The 21,746-nt window shown below is 35.1% G+C and overlaps 1 protein-coding gene across 8 annotated transcripts in view; it reads left to right on the top strand.

The window, feature by feature from the left end:
* Window positions 1–21,746, top strand: part of CHST10 (carbohydrate sulfotransferase 10) — a 54,020-nt gene that overhangs the window by 16,148 nt on the left and 16,126 nt on the right. For 5 of the 8 annotated variants that reach the window (XM_074213803.1, XM_074213797.1, XM_074213798.1 and 2 more), the window contains 2 exons: window positions 8,687–8,839; window positions 15,926–16,017. In XM_074213803.1, coding sequence (XP_074069904.1) covers window positions 8,740–8,839; window positions 15,926–16,017 — 192 coding nt within the window. In that variant the 5' untranslated portion in view covers window positions 8,687–8,739. The remainder of the gene's footprint in view (window positions 1–8,686; window positions 8,840–15,925; window positions 16,018–21,746) is intronic. The other 3 variants (XM_074213802.1, XM_074213799.1, XM_074213800.1) reach the window with 1 other exon arrangement.

The following is a 21,746-nucleotide window of genomic DNA, read 5'->3' as shown; positions in this document are numbered from 1 at the left end:
CATTTGCCTTGCAAAAACCTAAAAAAAAAAAAGTCAAATGGTACTCCATCCTCATGGAGATTTTTTTTTTATTTTCATGACTGAATGACTTCTCTTCATTGTCAGAGGGTCAGCTGCTCACTGGCTTTTTTTTTCTAATAATTCCTACTCTCTGCCTTTTCTTTCCCCCCCCCCACCTCTTCTCCTTAGCATTTCAGTCTTCATTCCAAAATTTCCCCACAAATTTCCATTTCTTTGCAAAGCAGCTTACCTATTAAAAGTCTTGGGCAGTCAATGAGAAAGCCCTTGGATTTTTTTTTGGACAGCCACATTGCATTGGATATTATCTTTGAGTCTCCAGTTGGCTATTCTCTCTCTCTCTCTCTCTCTCTCTCTCTCTCTCTCTCTCTCTCTCTCTCTCTCTCTCTCTCTCTCTCTCTCTCTCTCTCTCTCTCCCGAATGCTTGAGATTACTAGATAATATAACTTTCTCAATACTTAGTAACTGAGGCATCTCCCTACTGAGAAAAGGGAACAAAGGCAAAGTTCCTCAATTCAGACTTTTAATTCCAATCGAAAACATTGTTCATAATTAGTTTAAAATATTGATTTTTATAATAATTTTCAAAGACAGAAAAAGTGAATCTTTTCCTAAGTTTCAATTTTAAAAATGAATTATTTAAAATTCCTCCTCCTAGTCAAGAGTCACCAGGAGGATCTGTGTCCTTAATAATTTGTAAGAACAACTATTTCAGTGCATCAATTTCAGGGATCATAGATTGAGAACTAGAAGGAACCTTACCCATCTTCATCTAGCGCCCTCATTTTACAGATTAAGAAACAGCCCAAGAGAGATTAAGTGGTTTGCCCTGGGTTGAAAGGTGAATTGGAAAAGTCACTGACTGGGAATAGAGACCTGGGTTTGAATTCGGACTCTGCTTTAAAAATCTGTATTGGAGGGCAAGACCCTTAACTTCTCTGGACCTCACTTTCCTCATCTGTAAAATAATGGCATTAGACTAGGTGATTTTTGGTACATAGTAGTTGTTTTAGTGAGAGAAAGAAAGATAGAATGGTAAGGTTTGGATCCAGATTCTTTGATTCCAGAACCAGATCTCTACCATTTCATTTCTTCCTTATGTGATATAACAGTTCATTTTTTTAAAAAGCTAACATTTACATAGTACTTAGTATGTGCAGATGCTGTGCTAAGCATTTTATAATTATTATCTTAGTTGATCCTCTCAACAAGCTTGGAAGAAGATGCTAATATTAAGCCCATTTTATAGATGTGAAACTAAGGCACACTAAGGCCAGATTTAAATGCAGGTCTTCCTGACTCCAGGTCCAATGCTATTTCTACTGTGTCACCTAGCTGAAATATTTAGTTTTTAATTTTGCTACTTTAATAATGTTGCAGGGTATTAGTGCAGATTCTTCTTATCTCTGTGTTTACACATTTACAAGAAGTTAAATGTTAGGGATGATATTTATTCTTGCTCTTTGCTCAATTCAGTCTGGCTTCCAAACTTAAAACTAGAAGGAAATAAATGGAGTGTGAAAGTAGGTCCATTGACAGCATAGAGAAGCAGAAGAACCAGAACAACTATAAAAATGAGAAACAAAATTCAAAAAGCCATAACTATCTAGGGACATTGGGTATAGATACAACAGGTCCTTACAAACTTGATATTGGGTGTAAGCACAAAAAGATCTTTGCAGGTTTGAATTGTCCCATGGGACCCCACTTTATAAAAGTGAATTAGAAAAATGGATTTTCCATAATAGTAAGATCATCTAGGAAAAAAAGTTCAACTTTATTCAACATATACTATTTGTGAGAAATAACATTTTCTCCAATTAAAAGTTAAAGTAAATTTTAACCTTTTTTTTTTGAAGTTTTGAGTTCCAAATTCTATCCTGTCCTCCTTTTCCCTCCTGGAGACAGTAAACAATCTGATATATTCACACATCAGCATATAGTATTTAAGAAGGTCTTAAAGTAAAAAAAAAAAGGTTTTAGTAGAAGGAAATTTTATTGTTGTTGTTATATGTATTTTAATGGAAAGCTTTCCATTCTAAAAATTGCTGTAATAAAAAACCTTCAGTATACTGCAGACTTGATAGATATCCAAAACAACTCATTCACAAGGGTTATGAGCTGCCAAGATTTTATTGTATTATGTGTTATTTAATGATTAAAGTAGTAATAAGATCATGAAGTTAAGAGCCACAAGAGTCCAAAGAAGTCATTTGACTTAGCCCCTTATACAGATAAATATGAGGGTATAGCTTCTTTATCCCTTACTTCCCTTTTTTTCCATTAAACTTTGATAACTTCTGTCATTTCATTGGTGTAGGTATTTGTTCCATTGATGGTAATCCTAGCACTCTACACGAGTTTCCAGGACCACAAAAAGGTATCATCGAATAGCCCAACTTCCTGTGGTGGACTTTTTTAAATTTAACTAGACCAGTCCTTAGAAAATTAAACACACATTACATCAATAAACTCATATATCAAGCCTTTCTAGCTTGTTAGAATCCAGGGTAGACATGGTCTTACATAGTCAGAGCCAAAAATTACCTCTCTGCATTATGAGGCATCAGAATAAGACTTCAGTTAGTACAGTTTTCTTACATGACAGTATTATCAAATATAACTTATTATCATATTATATGATGTATGGCATGATGTTAATTATTGTTATATGTAAACATGTGAACACAACATGAAATGAATATATACTGTTTTATATGTGTTATGAAGAGCATGTGATACATTATACTTATGTTATAAGTGTGTAATATATGACATGTTATAAGGTAGTGTGTGTGTGTGTGTGTGTGTATAAACATGTGTTTTTATTACCTTGTAAAAAATATCCATACCATTACTATGTTATGGTATTTATGAGAAAGACCTTTGGAAAAGAAAAAATCATGGTTGGCTTATTTTTAATCATTTAAGCCCAAGTCCTATGTCAGCTTTTTCATTTTAGTCCTATGTAAATCATGAGTTAATTTTCTCATAAAGAATCAGGAAACCATTTCATCTACTCATAGGCTTACATAGCCTTTATAAATTATTATCATATTATATGATACTTGGTATGATAGTAATTATTTTTATAAGTAGACATATAAATATAATTCTAGAAATAAATATTATGAATTATGTAAATGAATATCACTAAAATGAATATATTATATACATATGGTTACATAGATTTTAAGTCCATTTAAATATCTCATTAAATGAAGCATCTCTTTAAAAATCTTACTTATGGAAACACGTATATTATAGAACATGCACGTTCAATCACGTAAGCTTTTCTCATACCTTTTCCTATGCTCCTTTTAGTTTCATGGGACCCCATGTTTCTCATTGGAATCACAAGACTTGGTTGTTTCACTTAAGATGTATGCTATAAAGTATTTGACCTTTCTGAACCTCACTTTATCTCTAAAATGGGGATGAAAACACAATACTTATCTCATAGCACTTTTATAAGGATCAAATGAGGCAATGCATATTGTCATTTTGTAAGAGTGAATAAGCTATTATTCCCTTGAAAGGAAATTAGAAGAAACATACTCTTTTTAAGAGAATTGATATCATTTGTTTTATATCTTCATTTCCAAATTAAATCCTTCCTTCCTTACTCCTCAGAGATCTAAGTGACAAAGAATAACAATGAAAGTGAACATAGATCAGCAAAACTAAGGGATATATTAACCAAATCTGATGGCGTAATCAATGTTCAATAGTCATAGTTCTCCACCTCCACAGAAAATAAAAGGAAAGGTGGTGGAAGAAAAAGATTCCTAAAGTTTCTGCCCCTGAATAGTAAAGGAGTTTTGTCTTATCCACATCTTACAAGTATTATCAGTCAGTCAAAAAGTATTGGTAAACACTGTGTTAAGCATTGGTGATAGAAAGACACACACACACACACACACACACACACACACACACACACACACACACCCTACTCATATTCTAATTTGCCACATGGCAAAGGGTTATATATTCAAGACAAATACAATGGAAAGGCAAATGGGAGGTGATCTCAGAAGTAAGACACTTTGTAGTAGGAGGGACCAGAAAAGCCTGTAGTGTATAAGATGGGATTTGAGCTGAGAATTGAAAGAATCCAACAGATGCAAGTAAGGAGGCACTGATGAAGGTGAGGAGACAGTGAAATAGGAACAGAAATTAGAAATAATCCAGGGGGAAAAAAGAAAGCCAGGGTGACTGGATCATAGAATGTGTGGATGGGGAGTAAAATGTTTTCAGACCAGGAAAGATGAGAGGCCAGTGAAGGGCTTTGCATGCCAAGCAGACATTTGAACCTTGAGGTTTATTTGAACCTGGAGTTCATTGAATAATAGTATAAAGTAGTGATTTGTATGTTAGGAAAATCAATTGAGTGGAAGGTAGCATGGAATGGAGAGAGAATTGAAGATAGAAGATCTTTTGGAAGGTTACTGCAGGGGCAGCTAGGTGGTGTAGTGGATAAAGCACCGGCCCTGGAGTCAGGAGTACCTGGGTTCAGATCCGGTCTCAGACACATAATTACCTAGCTGTGTGGCCTTGGGCAAGCCACTTAACCCCGTTTGCCTTACAAAAACCTTAAAAAAAAGAAAGAAATTATATGTGTGGAGTGAGTATGAGAAAAGATTCAAGGATGAACCCAAAGTTACACGTTTGGGTGATTGAAAAGACAGTGGTGCCCTTCATAGTAATAGCAATTTGGGGGCACAAAGTTGACCCACTGTCCAACATAAATCTATACTGACTAGGTCTAGATTAGAAAGTTGATGAACATCCTCTCCTTGAAAGAAAAAAAACAGAATAGTTTTATTGAGGGACTAGCTTTTGCTGTATCTCACAGGACTTTTCAGCCTCCCCACTCAATCTTATGAAATTTAAAAGCCCTTACATTAACAATTTACACAGATCATTAAAAAAGGAAACTGTCATTTGGGAAAAATCTGAATCAATTATCTCTGACAAGAGTCAAATATCCAACATATGTGTGTGTGTTTGTGTATACATGTACATACATGTATATATAGGTAACTAATACAAATTCATAAAACCAAAAGCTATTTCCTAATGAAGATGACCAAAAACTATGGATAGACAACTCTCAAAAGAATTGCAAACTATTAAAGACTATTCAAAATCACTAATTTAGGAGAAATATCAACAGAAACAATTCTGAGTTTTTATCATGCACTCAACAAATCGGCAAAGATGATAGGAGATGGGAATAGTCATGGAAAGACATGCAACACTAATATACTGTCTTTGGAGCTGTAAATTGATCCAGCTATTTTTTAGATTTTTTTTTGGTAAGGCAATGAATGGGTTTAAGTGGCTTGCCCAAGGTCACACAGCTAGGTGATTATTAAGTGTCTGAGGCTGGCTTTGAAGTTAGGTACTCCTGTCTCCAGGGCCACTGCTCTATCCACTTGGCACCTATCCACCCCATCCAGCTATTCTTTCTTCTTTTTGCAAGGCCAAAGGGTTAAGTGGCTTGCCCAAGCCACATAGCTAGGTAACTATTAAGTGTCTGAGACCGAATTTAAATCCAGCTACTCCTGACTCCAGGGCCAGTGCTTTATCCACTGTGTCACCTAGCCGCCCCTCTGTGCCACCTAGCCGCCCCTCCATCTAACTATTATTGAAAGCAGTTTCAAACCCTGTTACTAAAATGATTAAAATTTTCATACCATTTTACCCAAAGATCCATATACTAGGCATATACCCATTTGCTAAAATATTCATAACAGCCTTTTTTTAAAATTGACAAAGAACTTGAAGTAAAGCAGGTTCCCTTCAAATGGACATAACTGAAAAAATGTGGTGCATGAATATAATGTAATATTATGACATCGTTAAAAAAAAGAATATCTGAAGCACACATATAATACTGGACTTGGTTGATTTTTTTGCTGAATTTTTCATTCTTTGTTATAAAGGACTGGCCTCCAGGAAGGGAAAGAGGGCAAAATATATTGGGAAAAGTAGGTGATGTAAAAATAAAAATATAAATAAAAGAATTTTCAAATATCCTACATGGATTTACATGAGTGGATTAGTTAGGCATCTAGGCATGCAAGGGAGAACTAGGAAAGCTTGGAGGAGGAAATGATAATCATTTTCATTTAATAATGTCAGTATTCACATAAGGCATATGTCTACAGATGAAATTATGGTATAAGGCCTTGGATGTGTTTTTTAAAAGTGACTTAAGCATCTGGACATAGAAACTTTCACTAAAAAAACATCCTTGACTCATACCAGGGAGGCAGTGTGATACTAAGGAAGCATGTTTAAATATCCAGGGAACCTATGAGACAGATAAAGTATATATCCAAGGAGAAAGGTGTGGTCTGTACGGACAGGCAGTTTTCATGATGCATTACTCCTTATGATCCCTTGTTTTATGTGCCTCCAAAAGAGTCTTTTGCATGGCTCACTCAGTTACCTTTCTTAGCACTGGAAGGCACCTGCAAGACTTATATAATCCAGTCTCTCATTTTACAGGTTAGAAAACTGAAACCCACAGAGGTTAAATGTCACATTAGGTAGTATGTAGGTGTCAGGAGTTAGGATTTAAACTGGAGGTCATTGACTGAATTCATTGTTCTTTTTATTGGTTAATTCTCTCTTGCCATTGTAATGTGGATTCTAAATATTTTGTATTACATTTAGATGTATCACATCTAAATATTTTATATCACAACATAAATGTTCAGAGCCTACCCATAGATCATCATTGAGTTGTTTGTTCAATCACTTCAGTTATGTCCAACTCTTTAGGATACCATTTGAGGTTTTTCTGCGCACAGATATTGGAATAATTTGATATTTCCTTTTCCATGTCATTTTATAAATGAGAAATTAAGGCAAATAGGGTTAAATGATTTGCCCTGGGCCACACAGCTAGTAAATCTTTTGAGTCCAGATCTGAACTCAGATGAGTCTTCCTAACTCTAGGCCCAGCACTCTAACCACTATGCCACTTACCTTCCCCCTTATCATTATACACAGATGTTATGTGGGAATAGTTTCCCTAATCTATAGGACTAGGAACTGGACCTATTTTGGGTAGACAGAGTTTTCTGTGTCAATGTATGTGGATATTTTCTCTGTTAAATGTAGTCTTAAGAATATTGCCCAGACCTTGAAAGAAGTATGTGCCCAGGGCCACATGGTCAGCATGTGGGACAAAAGAACCATCTCTTTTGTCTTTGCAGCCAACTTTCTCTGTCTACCACTCCACGTTACCTTTGGTCTGCATTCTATGGATATACACATTCATTCTCAATCTCTCTCTCTCTCTGCAATAAGTCAATAAATACCTGTTCTGCCAAGTCTCCAAATTTTATTCATTTTCTCCTTTTGATCCATACAGAAGAGAGGAGACACTTCAGTAGATTCTCAGTGTGTCACCCCTGTTTTGACTGACTGACACAAAGCTCTATAGCTTGTCATTCCCTCTTGGGGTGACTGCATGCTTAAGTAGTTTCAGGATACTGATGCTTTGGGTTATAATGTTGGAGAATTATGTGGTTTTTGTTCCATTCTAAATATGTACAATTTGAGGTTCAGAGAGCTGTAGCTTGGATTCTCCTAAAGATGATGCCTCTGGTAGCAATAATATTTGTGATTCTAGAATCTCTTTTCTTGCCTCGAAATGATAGATGGCCTTAATCAACTAATAAAAACCATGCCAGCTTACATAGATCTCTTTAACTAGTTTGATTTAGCTTGAAAAATCAGTGTTAAAGGTGAAATGAAAGTTAGTCTATCTCACCCTGCCTCTGCTGTCTCTGTTTCTGTCACTCTCCCCTGCCTGCTCCCCCCCCCCCCCAGTTTTCCTGCCAGGATCCACATTAAGACTTCCAGCTTCTGCATACATCTCTCAATAAGCAAAAAAGCATAACTTTTATGACACATTTAAGACCCAAACTCCCAGCCTTGCTTAAGATGTAAACGGTAGTATGGAAAAGAGAAACCACCAAAAGAAAGACCCATCTGAACAGGTTCTTGGCAGGGGAATTTAAATTATTGAAATCTTTCCCTTGCTCCCCCAGCAATTATTTAAACTATAGTTTCATTCTGTCAGCAATTTAGGATTTTAAACAGTCTGCTCTTGATTATGTTCTTGTGGAGTATGTAGTCTGTGGATTACCCAAGGTGAACATTTAATCCCAGCTAGGCTTTCCCTTACCACCTGTTCCTGGGATGCTAGCAGTTGGTGAGAACTCAAGCATTGCAAACTCATTTTAATATTAATCTCAAACACAGGTAGGTAAATCTACTTCCCAAAGTAATGTCATATGGCAGTGAAGTCCAATGTCAAATACAAATGACTTTTGTGTTTCCCTCACTATCTTGTTTCTGTTTGCAAAAGATGCTTTAAAAATTTCCATGATTTGCTGGGGGGGGGGGGAAGGAATCATTTCTTCAATCTTTAACTGAAAATAAAAATGTTAAATCAGATCTTCAGGAGGCTGTTGCTGGGAAAGGAGGAAAGAGAATAATTTAGTAATGGTTTATAACTCTTCAGCAAAGTAATTGTGGGTTGATCTTTATTTCTTGCTCATCTTTTTGTTTTATTGATCTACTTACCCTGGTTGGTTTTTTTGTGCTTTGTTTTTGTTTTGTTTTATTTTGTTTTCCTGGGGAGGAAGCTGTGTTTTCCAGGAAGAACCAGCAGTTATATGGCTCACATTTGACAACATGCACCACCAGTGGCTTCTGTTAGCTGCCTGCTTTTGGGTGATTTTCATGTTTATGGTTGCCAGCAAGTTCATCACTTTAACCTTTAAAGACCCAGATGGTAGGTATATTTAAGCACTAATTGGATTTAGCTAAATGAGTTTACTATAATGTATGTATTGGATACCATATATTATGTCAGACATGTAGATAAAGTCCCTAGTTGGTTAGTACAACTAGCTTTCATTAAGTCATATTTGTCAATGTTACAATTTATAAGAAGGTTTACTGGTTTTACTGGAAGCCTTTCTCAACCCTTCTTAATCCCAGTGCTTGCCCTCTGTAAATTACTTCCTATTTATTCTGTCTATAACTTGTTATATATATTTTTGCATGTTGTCTCTCCTATTAAATTATATGCTTCTTGAGGGCAGGGACTGTCTTTGGTTCTTTTTGTATCCCCTGCAGTTTATGCAATGCCTATCACATACTAAATGATTAATAAATGTTTATTGATTGATTTTTAACATTTGTGTATCTTTTGAAGTATTAAGGGCACAGTGCCTTGCATAGAATAAACAACAAATTTTTGTAGAATGAATTAATAAATTATTAAATATTTATTAAGAACCTACTATGGGCCCAACACTGTGCTAGGTGCTGGGGATACAAATATAACTCTAGCATTGTGCCTGCAAAAGCAGTTATCTAGCAGAATTTATTGTTAGGTTTGAACCAGAGTGCCCTCTTTAGCTCTCTAACAATTAGATAGTGAATAGAACACTGGCCTGAAATCAGGAAGACTTAACCTGCTGAATTTAAATCTGACCTCAGACACTTACTTGCTCTGTGACCCTGGCCAAGTCACTTAACCCTATTTGCCTCAGTTTCCTCATCTGTAAAATGAGTTGGAGAAGGAAATGGCAAACCTCTCCAATATCTTCATGAAGAAAGAGGCATGACTGAAACTACCAAAAAATGATAGCCTTCTCTAATTCTTAGGGATGCCATGCAGTCCAAAATAAAGTTGAATGAATCCTATCCTACCCACCCTCACAAGTGATGTCAAACAGTGTTGCCTAACTGCAAAGAAAGAAGCTCCAATTTCCCCAGTTGTAAAATGGGGTGGTTTGAAGAAGCTTCTTCTAAGATTGCTTCCAGATATAAAGCTCTGATCCTTTGAAGCTATTAAACCTATTGAACTCAGCACTATTTACTACTAGTTAATGATCAGTACAGGTAATTAGATACATATGTGCTTTCAAGTAGTAGTCATTACAAAGGTAGAGAAATCATTTCAGAAGATGGAAATGGATCTTAGGGATAATATTCTGTGGCTTTGAGGGACAAGTTTTCTTTCTTGTTCTGAACACAGGATATGGAGCACTGAACTAAGAATTCAGAACACTGGGTCCTATAATTTGTTATATGACCCTTTTTCAGTTATATCCAACTCTTCATGATCCCATTTGGAATTTTCTTGGCAAAGATACAGGAGTGATTTGCCATTTCCTTCTCCAGCTCATTTTACAGATGAGGAAAACGAAGCAAACAGGGTGAAATGACTTGTCCAGTATCACATAGCTAGTAATTTGAAGTTAGGAAGACTCATCTTTCTAACTCTAGGTCCAGTACTCTGGTGGACAGTTAGATGTCACATCTGGCTCCAGCTGGAGGTTTGTAATTTAGACAAATTGATCAAAGCAAATAATGAAAAGCAATCAGAATGAAAAAGTATTGAAATAGAATCAAAACAAAGAATGAGAAAGACGAACTTTTACAGCATATAAAAACTCAACAGAGAGATGTAAACAGGTTTTCAACAAATATTACAGGTGTACCTTTATAGGTTCCCACCCCACAGGGATGCATACAGATTAATAACAATAGCCTATATGTGGGGAAAAATAGTTCATTAAAAACAAAGAGCTATGTGCTCTTATTTATTCTAGTTTCTATAGGATTCCCTCCAAAATGAACTATCGTGCATTTATCCTTTCTCCCTTTTTTGGGATCTTCATGACCCATGCACACCAAGCACTTACAACTTTTAGGATCTGAAGCCTGGACTGAATAAATAACAGCTAAAGCAGAATGTCAAGTGTTTCTTCATCTGTAAAATGGGAATAATAGCTCTTTTCTAGCCTGTTATTGAGAAGATCAAATGAGATCGTGTACCTGAAAGCACTTTGAAGATCACAGAGCCCTTTGATTACTGTCAGTCGTCTAGCTAGATGCAGCTCTTCTTCAGTGACGATGCTGAAATGATTCAGGATGAAAGTCATGAGGGGAACACAGGCAAAGGCTTAGGGATGCTTTTAGGTTCAGCCTGTAATGGAGATGATGACAGAGCCGTGCTTTTTTGTATTGTACTCTAAACCTCCTCCCTTTGATGATAGCTTTATAGCTACCTCTTCATAAAATGTGATTAAGTCCAAAGCTCCAACCATCAATGTCCCTTACAGAGTTTGAGAATGAGGAGTGAATGACAAATAGGTAATAGGCTTTCCTTAGCCTAAATAGCCACTCTCATGCAAGGTCAGTAAGGAATTGAATGCTGATTGATGCCAACATTGGGGCCACCATTTTACTTTCTTTTCTAAATGCATAGGAGAGATGGTTGCACAGGAGGCAGCCCTCTGAGAGAGGAGAGAAGCACTGGGGTCAAGGGCAAGTGAAGCATCTAAGAGTCACTATTTCCACTGAGAAATTCTTCAGTTTTGTGTACTATTTAACAGACAGCTAGATGTTGTTCAGAGTTAGCAGGCACAGCCTTCAGGAGCACATGAGAAAATGTGTAATGTCAGTCCAGACTTCCTAATAAGGAAGTTAAAGTTAACTCACAGATTTTTATTTGGTAATAAGGGCTTACAGGTATTAGTGATGATAGAAATACATATATCATTAAGGCCAGTACAGAGCACTGAAGTGGCAAGGTGGATAGAGTAATGGGAAGGGAATCAGGATGACTCATCTTCCTGAGTCCAAATCTGTCCTCAGACACTAGCTAATTGTGTGACTCAGGGCAAGTCATTTAATTCTGTTTCCCTCAGTTTCCTCATCTGTGAAATGAACTGAAGAACGAAATTGCAAATCACTACAGTATCTTTGCCAAGAAAACCTCAAATGGGGTCATGAGGGATCAGACATTGAAAAACTACTGAAATAAAAGAGACAAAACAATATGCTTCAGTAAACTCAAAAGGCATCTCAGTGTTATAGCACATTACAATAATTTATATCTATAATGGTGCCCTTAAGTCATAAAGAAAAAACTGAAATGGTACATTCTGTTGAAAATAATGGGGAAGCATATTTTAGTCTAGTTTAGAAAGATAGTCATCAAAATGTTTAAAATAGAAAAAAATGAGCTCCTTTTCAATATAAATTCAAATCAACTAGAAATTTTACTTAGCCTGAGATGCTCGGCAAAGAAGAGATAATTTATACAAGTATATCCAGTTTGGACTTTTAAGAGGATGGATAGAAACTGAAGAGGGTCCAGGGAGGTGGAATCAAGAATAATAAATTGATTGAAAATAAGTCCTCTGTGGATAATATTCATGGAGATGATGTTTTTAATCTGGAGGAGAAAATGCTGAGGATATGCCTTCAAATAAATGAAGGGTTATTTCATATATATCTAACACACACACACACACACACACACACACACACACACACACATTTCCACAAATGATTGAACAAGAGGATTTGGTTTAAATTAGAATATTTAGTTAGATAAGATATAAAGAACTTCTTGACTGTCCAGAGATGAAGTTCTGAAATACGCTACCAATCACAAAGGAAACTGTCCTATCCATTTCTGGGTGATACCTTTAAAAATAGGACAGACTTCCATCTGTCGTGATTGGTCTTCATCTTCCTAGATGTGGGGGTTCAACCATAAAGTTCTCATGATCATTCCCATTTTTTGGATTTTGTGAATGCCTATACTATGCATTTTCCAGTTGAGTAAATAAATCATGGATGGGCTATTTTACATATAAAGAAAATAGGAAGTTTAATGGGTATATGCATATGGGACCTTAAATCTTTTAATCACAGCTGTTACAGTTTATTCCTTTTATACTAGCAAATTTCCTCTTTCAGACATAAAGCCTATTTTAAAGCATTCTTAATTGGAAACACTTGGAAGAAAACCCTAAAATGCTATGAAATCTGATATAATGAAATTTCATTTCTATAAAGCAGATGGAAAATTCTTCATTTGAGTGTTTAGCAGTGTAACCATTGTAATTTTGGTTATAGTAACAGGCTTCTTTTTCTAGTTTTGTGTTGTGATGGGGAAAAGAACAAACAACCTTGCTACATAAATCTATTCCATGAACATCTCCTTTTTGACACACAAACACACACACATACACACACACGCATATAGATATAGATATGTATATTTGATGACTTCCTCTGCTGCAAGAATCGAAAAGAAAAGCAAAAATTTTTTCCAAACTTCATCAATGAAGTAGAATTTTTAGAGCAGTGATTTTTAACCAAGGATTCATGAATTTGTAGAGGAAGGGGAAACTTCTTTTTTTTCACTAATCTCTATCTAGATTTTAGCATTTCTTCCAGTCATTTAATAAAAACTTTATCCAGAGAATACATCTTTGGATTTTGTCCTCAGCAATGGCTAGTATACAAGGAAGAGGCAAGAATGGGATGGCCCATGTTATTCTTACAGAATTGTGGGATTAGGAGCTGGAAAGTCCTTAGGTGTTGTCTAGTCTGCAGCTCTCATTCTACAAAAGAGGAAAGTAAGAAAATTTCAGAAGAGTCAAGATTCAAACCCACATCTTCTGATTGTAAATCCAATGTTCTTTCTACCATATCATATTTACTACCTTTCTTATATTATTTTTTAATGTATAAGGTGCTGGAGAAAACTCAAGGTTGTTCCAAAAGAACATTTTTTTAAGGTTAATTGGAACTCAAAAAAAATTCTCATAGAAACAATGTTATAATTGGTAATTAGATTCCCACACTACCCCCCAGAAAAACCTGTTTAACCTATAATATAGCTAAAATACTATGTGCTTGCATTGGGAAAATTTTTTTTTTCTATAACATCTTTTATCATTGGTATTGAACATTTGGAGATAAACATTTAGTAGAATAAACAGATAAAGAATTTTTTGAGGCAGCTCCAAAGTTGTCTTTTACATAAAAAAAGAAATGAAATGGAAGATGAAGGACGTTTTTTCTGAAGTATCTTACCAGAGTTAGAAAGAAAAAGAATTTGAGTACTCTGTGTGTGTTTGTGTATTTGTGTAAGAAATAGAAATACTCTTAATAGAATTAATTGAACTGTGAATGATGACAGTAGAAAAAGAGGGGACATTTTTAAAACACAATTCCTATGAGAAAACAGATAATGGTATTTTCTTCCTTGCTAGCGAGATATAAGCAAAGGCTGGAAGATATTAAGTTGGGACGATGTGGAAGAGATGCTTTTTCAGGTGTAGACTGGACTAGAGAGCCTCCTTCTAACTCAGAATTTCTGTGACAGACTTAGTTTGAACACTCCTCATGTCAGAAGGCATTTATTAGTCAAGACAACTTAGTTCCTGAACAGCTCAGGGATAGGAAATAGGAAGGAAAGCTCATTGCTAAATGGAACAAAAGAAGGCAAGCATACTGATTTACTGCTGGCGAAAACAATTGGAAAGTTGTTGGGAAAAGTTATTAAATTTTGCATCCACTCTGAGCTAGTAATAGTGCGTTTGTATCTCCAAGGAGACAGACAATGAGAAAGAATAAAAGAGTCACTTGACCAAGAAAATAAAAATTAGATGCAAATATTTGCTTGACAATTGAAGAATGGCTCAAAAATGGAATGTAATTGAATATTAATGTTATTTAAAGAATGATATATAAAGAATTCAAAGAAATGTTGGAAGATTATATAATGTTAAGTAGCATGAAAAAAGAGTCAAAAGAAGTTGACTTAGAACAGTTTGTATATGTGATTGTATGTGTGACAGAAGCTACTCAAACCTATGATTACACCCCCAATATTGTTTACTTTTACCAACTGGGGACACATTAATTCAAAGCAAAAGGCAAATGGTATAGCAAGTAAAATGACAAAATATACATACATCTGAAGGATACATAGAAAGAGACACTTGAAACCAAGGAATATCCATGGAGGGCACAGTCCCAGGGATACCATGAACAGAAAACACATGGAAATATTCTCAGAATACATGTGACCAAGGTAATCACAAGGAAGACATGTGGTCAGAGCAACTGCCAAAGGGCATGTCATCTCGACCAAATTTTTCTATTTCATAACTATTGAGTTGCTTTTCTACCTTCATTTTCTAACTTATTTAACTCTTTCAGGACCATCTGCTATCTGTCATTCTCTACTATAATTTACTAGAGTACAATGGCTAGAAAGCCTCTCCCTGATGATGACAGACTTTTTTTTATTTTTAGTACATAGCTAAAGGCTCTGAGCCACTTACTTTTCCTCCTCTTCCACCTAAGCTACCATCAGAAGTTAACAGAAGTCATTGATTCACTTTCATTCTCTTCATTTGACTGTCTTTTTCTTGTCATCAACTGCCTGCCCATGGTCCATTTGACTCGAGGTTAGAAAATTCCATTTAACTCATCCCTGAGTGTAAACATAGCCAAAAAAAATCCTTTTGTAGTTACATGGGACCATGGATAGATGATAGTTCCTTCACACCATCTAATCTCCCCAAATAAATACAAATAAAGTTCTGTATAAGAAAAATACTAGATGAAGTAGATAGAACCTCTACTTCTGGTTCATAATTTTTGTCTTAATGTATATATCTGACAGGAATAATCATACTACATTTCAGCATAAACTTTGGCATTCTCCCCACATAAATGAAATCAACACAGGCAACAAAATTCCAGCCAAATACAATTTTCAATGTTAGTGTCACCCTACTAAAGGTAAAGGACAGATCCTTACATTATGCTAATAATCTCTTGTTTTCAGAGAATGTACTTTTTTTTTAGAGGATCTGTGGTTTTGAAGCAAAATTGATGTTTTGTGTGTTTTTTTTAAAGCCCCTTAAATCTCTTATAGAACATTACTCTCCTTAGACATTTATTTGGCATGTTTATTCCCAGGTAATTTTTAGTAGATGTGTATAATTCCAATAATCTTCACCTTAGCTTATAATATTCCTTTGTCTTTTAGTGTATGGTGCCAAACAAGAATTCCCATTCCTGACAATGATGCCAGAATTAGAGAAGTGGAAAGAGGAGAAGCACTTACCTAAAGAACTAAAGGTGAGCATTGTCAAGGCAGGGAAATGGAATTTCTTTTAAAATTCATGAGAAATGATGAAAAACTGCTATCTACTTCTAGATAGAGAACTGATGAGACTCAGAGTACAGACTGAAGCATATTTTTTTCTTTCTTTTTTTTAGATTTTACTTTTTCAGAACATGACTGATGTGGAAATATGGTTTCCATGATTTCATAAATATACAAAGTATATTTCTGTGCCTTTCCAGTGGGGAGGGGAGGCGATGGAAGGTGGAAGAGAATTTAGGACTGAAAATAAAAATAAGATTAGATTTTTTAAAAAATAAAATTGATGAGAAAAATAGGCTTCATAAAAGAACAAATCAGCCTGGTTCAATTGATTTAGTCAACTGACAAATGAGTTCTGAGTGGAAAAGAAATTGAAGAAAGGAATGGGAGGAATGTGTACTTCTTTGGATTTATCAGAATAGCATTTTTTACCAACTGTTTTAAAGATCATATTTTCTAATGGATCAGTAGGTGCAGAAATGCAAAGAAAGGTCCAAATGTTCATTTTGGCAGAAAATACAGTGACACTAGAGGTAAATGGCATTAAAACAGTCCTATAAAGTAGACAAGAGTGCTGGACCTGGAGTAAAGAAGACCTGAGAGCAAATATGACCTCAAACACTTAATTGTGTATCTCTGGACTAATAATTTAGCATATTTGCCTCAGTTTCCTTCACTGAAAAAATGGGGATAATAATAGTGCCTTCCTCCCAAGATTTTTCCGAAGATCAAATGAGATAATAATTGTAAAGTGCTTAGAACAAAACCTGAGTTATACTGAGAACTCTTATATTATTATTATTGTTAATTATTATTATTATTATTATCATTATTATTATTATTATTACATGATGCAAACTTACTGTTTTGCCAGAGGGTAGAGTATATTAGGACTTTTTTTCTTTTTACTTTCTGCTCACATGCTGGTGACTGCATCTTAGTTTGTAGGTAGTTTACTGGGTTTTTCAGAATGCAACACCTTTTGGGGGTCCAAACCTAAGATTTCATTGGTGCTTATCTTTAAGAGAAGGCAAAGAACTTTTTGCTTTTCAAAAAGATTGAACAGAGCATGGTGATCTTTTTACAAGTGAAGACCCAATTTCTTAATTTCCTTCTAGAAAATACTTCATTTAAAGAAATCTGATTTACATTCAGTGTTTTAGAGGAGCATGATTCATATAAATATCCTGTCCATATAAATTCATATAAATATCCTCTCCATATAAATATCCTTGTATTTTTAGAGGTGTAAGAGAATATGTATGTGTGCATGTATGTATGTGTGTGTATGTGTGTAGAAAACACAGAGGAAAACAAGATCTGATCTATTAGAGATTATGTATCATGATATATTACCAATGTGATATCAGTGAAGGATACAGAAAGACTATAATGTGGTCTGTGCTTTTGTGAGCTTAGTTGAGGAGAAAAGATTAACACACATGAGACAAAAAAGGATTATGTGCTAACCTGGAGGACGCTGACATTATCTAAGGGAATCATCAGCATGGGTTCATGTGAACAGAAAGAACTTCATGTAGGTAGGTTAAACTTGAGTTGGGTCTTGAATTAATGTTCCTTCTAATTCTTTTTAACTTCGGATCAGATGGTCATGCTGAACATAAAGCAAACATGTGTAAAACATTTATTGGGTATCAAGTGCTATGCATGAATCTTATAAACCATTTTCTCTTAGTTGATAAAAAAAAGTGAAGATAGAGCAAATATAGACAAGCTTTGACCATTATTAGGGCTTGGGGAAGAGGTCAACTATACTAACAATTCAGGGCTCTCTATTCTTCTATTATCTGAATTGGCTTCCAGGGATTATGTGTTCTCTTTGGTCACTATAGACTAAGATATACATATGTGTGTGTGTGTGTGTGTGTGTGTGTGTGTGTGTGTGTGTATCTGCATACATAGAGAGAGACTTGAATTTTATATTTATATATATATATATGTATATATAGGCTTGAATAATTTAGATTGCCATTTGTTATTTGAGAGGACTATCAGTATAGAATACCTCCCACTTCTTGGAAACTTTGTGTTATGAAATGTAGATATGTAATGAGGCACATATTGTCAGGTATGGTCTGTGAATTGGTTTGTAGTATTTAACTATACTTTATTGAAAGAAAAAATTATATTAGATATGAAGGAAGTCATTAGGAAATGATTTTAGTTGGCCTTTTCTTAACTCATCAATAAAATATTTAACAAGTAGTTTAGGTTGCATACCCACCAGAGACCATGAGAAGAGACATTCTTTAGTGTAAGTCTTCTCAAGTTTTCATTTGCACATTCATCTATTCTAGTCAGACTGTAGTCTAGAATTAATTAGTATAGGTTTCCTCAGTCCAGTGCTTCTGATTTCTATGGATAACACAGAGAAAAATGGGTCCTGCCCAGAGCCTACACTATGAATAATGCAAGAGTCTAGGGAGAAAAGATACCTTATCACACTAAGAGGCATCAGATTTTTCAATTCTGCTATCACAAGGTTAATTGATAGCTTTAAGCTTACAAAACTTTGGGGACATTCAGGTTGTGGCATTATAGTACTAGTAAAATAAAGAAAAAACTGTAAGTTACTCAGAAAAGAGCAAGTAAAAACTTTAAATCAGGAAAGACTTGAAGGAAATAGATGATATTTGTTTAGCTGAGTTATATGACCTGAGCTCGTTTCTTAAAATATAAGGTCTTCCAAAAAGGCAACTAGTTCATAAAACTCAACAAGATAAAATGATCAGATAATAAGAGATGGAGAAAAAGAGGAAAAGAATGAAGAAAAAAATGATTATCAGAGGAAATTATTAGATAGAACAAAGGAAATAAAAGTTTGAAGCAAAAGTGAATGAAGTGAGAGTAGAAGACAAGTTAGCTAGGATTCAGGTTCTTTGTCTGGAACTTTGGAAATGTCACAGTGTTTCAGGAACCCTTCCAAGACCATAGTTGAATTAAAAGATGGAAGGTTTGAAAGGAAAGACCATACTGAGAATTAACCCATAAAAAGACAGATTAGCATGTACTTGATAGTTGCATTCTGTCACCAAATAACATGACCTAATGCTTGCCTGGTGTTGATGATGTTCCATGGTACCTTGCTAATATAGGAGGAATTGAAATCATTTAAAGCCGAGTAGCCAAACCATCTCTAATAGTCCGGTTTCCTAAAAGTCATGCACTGGTATGGAATAATCCTAGTAAAAGCACATGAGAAGGATGCCTTGCACAGCGTACCCCTGACTATAATAAACATTGTGCAACTCATGTCTCCCATCATTTGCTTGTTGGTGTGGTCCTCTTCCATATGAAGGACTAGTAGTAATAGTAGTAGTAGTTGACTTTATATTAGAGAATTATTGCAGATTTGCATTGGTTGAGGGAATTTTCTTACCTGAGAAGATGCATGGAATCACAAATTCCTCTCCATCCCCCATTCAACAAAAAGAAAAGTTTGATGAAAGATCAGGAAGTCCCCACTGGGTTGTATTTCAGAGTTTGCAAGTCAGTTATTTAGAATGTGAAAGAAATTTTCTCTAGAAACAATTTTATAAATGGGTAATTAGGCTTCCAGGTTCCCACAGAAGCCTATTTAACCCATAATCTAGCTGTACATTTGCAATGAAAAATAGAGGAAACAATACTCCTCTAATAATAGTAATTAAAACAAAAATAAAATTGAATAAGAAATGTTTTAATCTTGAATTTTGGTGCTTACAAAAAAGGAAAGTTTAATGAGAAAATGAGAAAAAAATAGAAAGTTAAGTGAAGTTTCAGAATGAGAACCTTGGATATTCTCAAAGGATTTGGAAGTTGATGGTACTAGTCTAATATCATTTCAACATTTAGAACTTTTTCAAAAAAAAATTTTTTTCAAAACTGGTGTTAAAAGTAATAGGGCTACTCTTTAGACTTACCACCCATGAATAAAACCGGAATTTGATTTGTAAATAGGAGAAGAGAGAAAGAACATGAGAGAGTTTAACAAAGACCTGAGAGCAGTATTGAAGAGAAAAAGGAAAAGGTATATGTGTGTTGGGTGTGTGCATGCATGTATTATGTTTATATGAACCCAAAGGCTCCCAAGAGATTGTTTGAGACAGAATTAACTAAATTATTAACTGAAGAGAAACCAAGGGGACAAAAAGGAAGCAAAGCACTTATGGAATGTCCTATAGGGGAAATAAAGCCGATAGTAGGAAAGCAATGTTGAGGCAGATGATTCCCCTTCTGGTGCCCTTGGTCCAGTGCAGCCTAATTAGTTTATGGTATAAACAGGAATAAAACTAGCCTTTTAGGGTTTGTGTTCAGGAACCCTATAAAAGAGTTGAGGTATAAGTGTGGGTAGAAGTGGGTGAATATGAGAGAGTATGTACCTTCACACATGAACACACACGTGCATGCACAACACACACACACACACACACACCCTCATGAAATGAGCTTGAATTGAAAGGGGCAGGGGCAGGGGCAGGGGGAGCTCTCTAATCTTTTCCTTCTCTAGGATCTCTAGTAATGTCTTGATAGGCTAGGATATAATCCCATGTACACAGCTGTATATATCTGTGTGTGTGTGTGTGTGTGTGTGTGTGTGTGTGTGTGTGTGTGTGCGCGCCCATCCATCCATATGTATGTGAATGTGTGTACACACACACACCCAGAATTAAGACTAATTTTATATATAAAGGCAAGTGTAATGAGTATGGGTAGTATCATGGATAAAGTGCTCCATTTGGCATCAAATCTTGCCTCAGACACTTTGTGACCAGAGGCAAATTTCATAATCTCTCTTAGCCATTTATAAATGAGGATAATAATACCACTCACTTCTCAGGATTGTTGTGAGAATCAAATGAGATAATATATGTCAAGTGCCTTTGCAAAACTTCAAGTGTTACATAAGTAATAACTATGATTATATAACACTATGTGACATAATATTTTGTAATATATTAAAGTAAAATAATTATATATTAATATTATATCACATATAACAAAGTAATAGCACATCTTATATGTTATATATTTAATTATGTTATTATTTTATTATGTTCTGATTGTATGTTATGTGAGATAATATAGTGTTATATTAATCTAATATTGTTATTATATAAGGACCTCTCCAAAGAGAAAGCTCCCTCTCCAATGCAACTTAATAGTATATTTGTGTGTATGTGTGTATGGATATATATGTGCATCATTAATATACATAAATATGCAGCAATTAAATAAGGGGTCTTCAGCGTCATTTTAAGAGTTTTTCTTTTTTTTCTAAAGTAGGAATACTTGGAAGAAGAAAACAAAAATTAACTTAAATCAGTGATATGTGTGACCACTGAAGGTTAGGAACAGGAAACAAACATTGTATCAGCCTAGTATTACTGCTGTGACATTGTTCTATTGGGGTAGTAAAAGCCAGCTTTCTCCTCATTTGGTCCCAAATCCATTTCTTTGATGAGAGGAAGATGTTACAACTCTTTCAACACAGAGGTTAAATTGAAAATAATCAGGAAAAAAATAAAAATTATAGAATTAGGAGAGAGTTGAAAAGCCTTCCTGTAACAGTTGGGAATTTAGCTGAAACTTGAAGAAAGACCAGGAAAAGAGGAAGGAGAGAATTTCAGGTTTGTGGGACAGACAATGAAAAGACGTGGAGTTGGTAGATGGAGAGTCTTCGGTGAGGAGCAGGAAGGAG

Source organism: Macrotis lagotis, chromosome 1, assembly GCF_037893015.1.
Source record: "Macrotis lagotis isolate mMagLag1 chromosome 1, bilby.v1.9.chrom.fasta, whole genome shotgun sequence".
NCBI lineage: Eukaryota > Metazoa > Chordata > Mammalia > Peramelemorphia > Peramelidae > Macrotis > Macrotis lagotis.
This window is presented reverse-complemented; position numbering and strand designations above follow the sequence as displayed.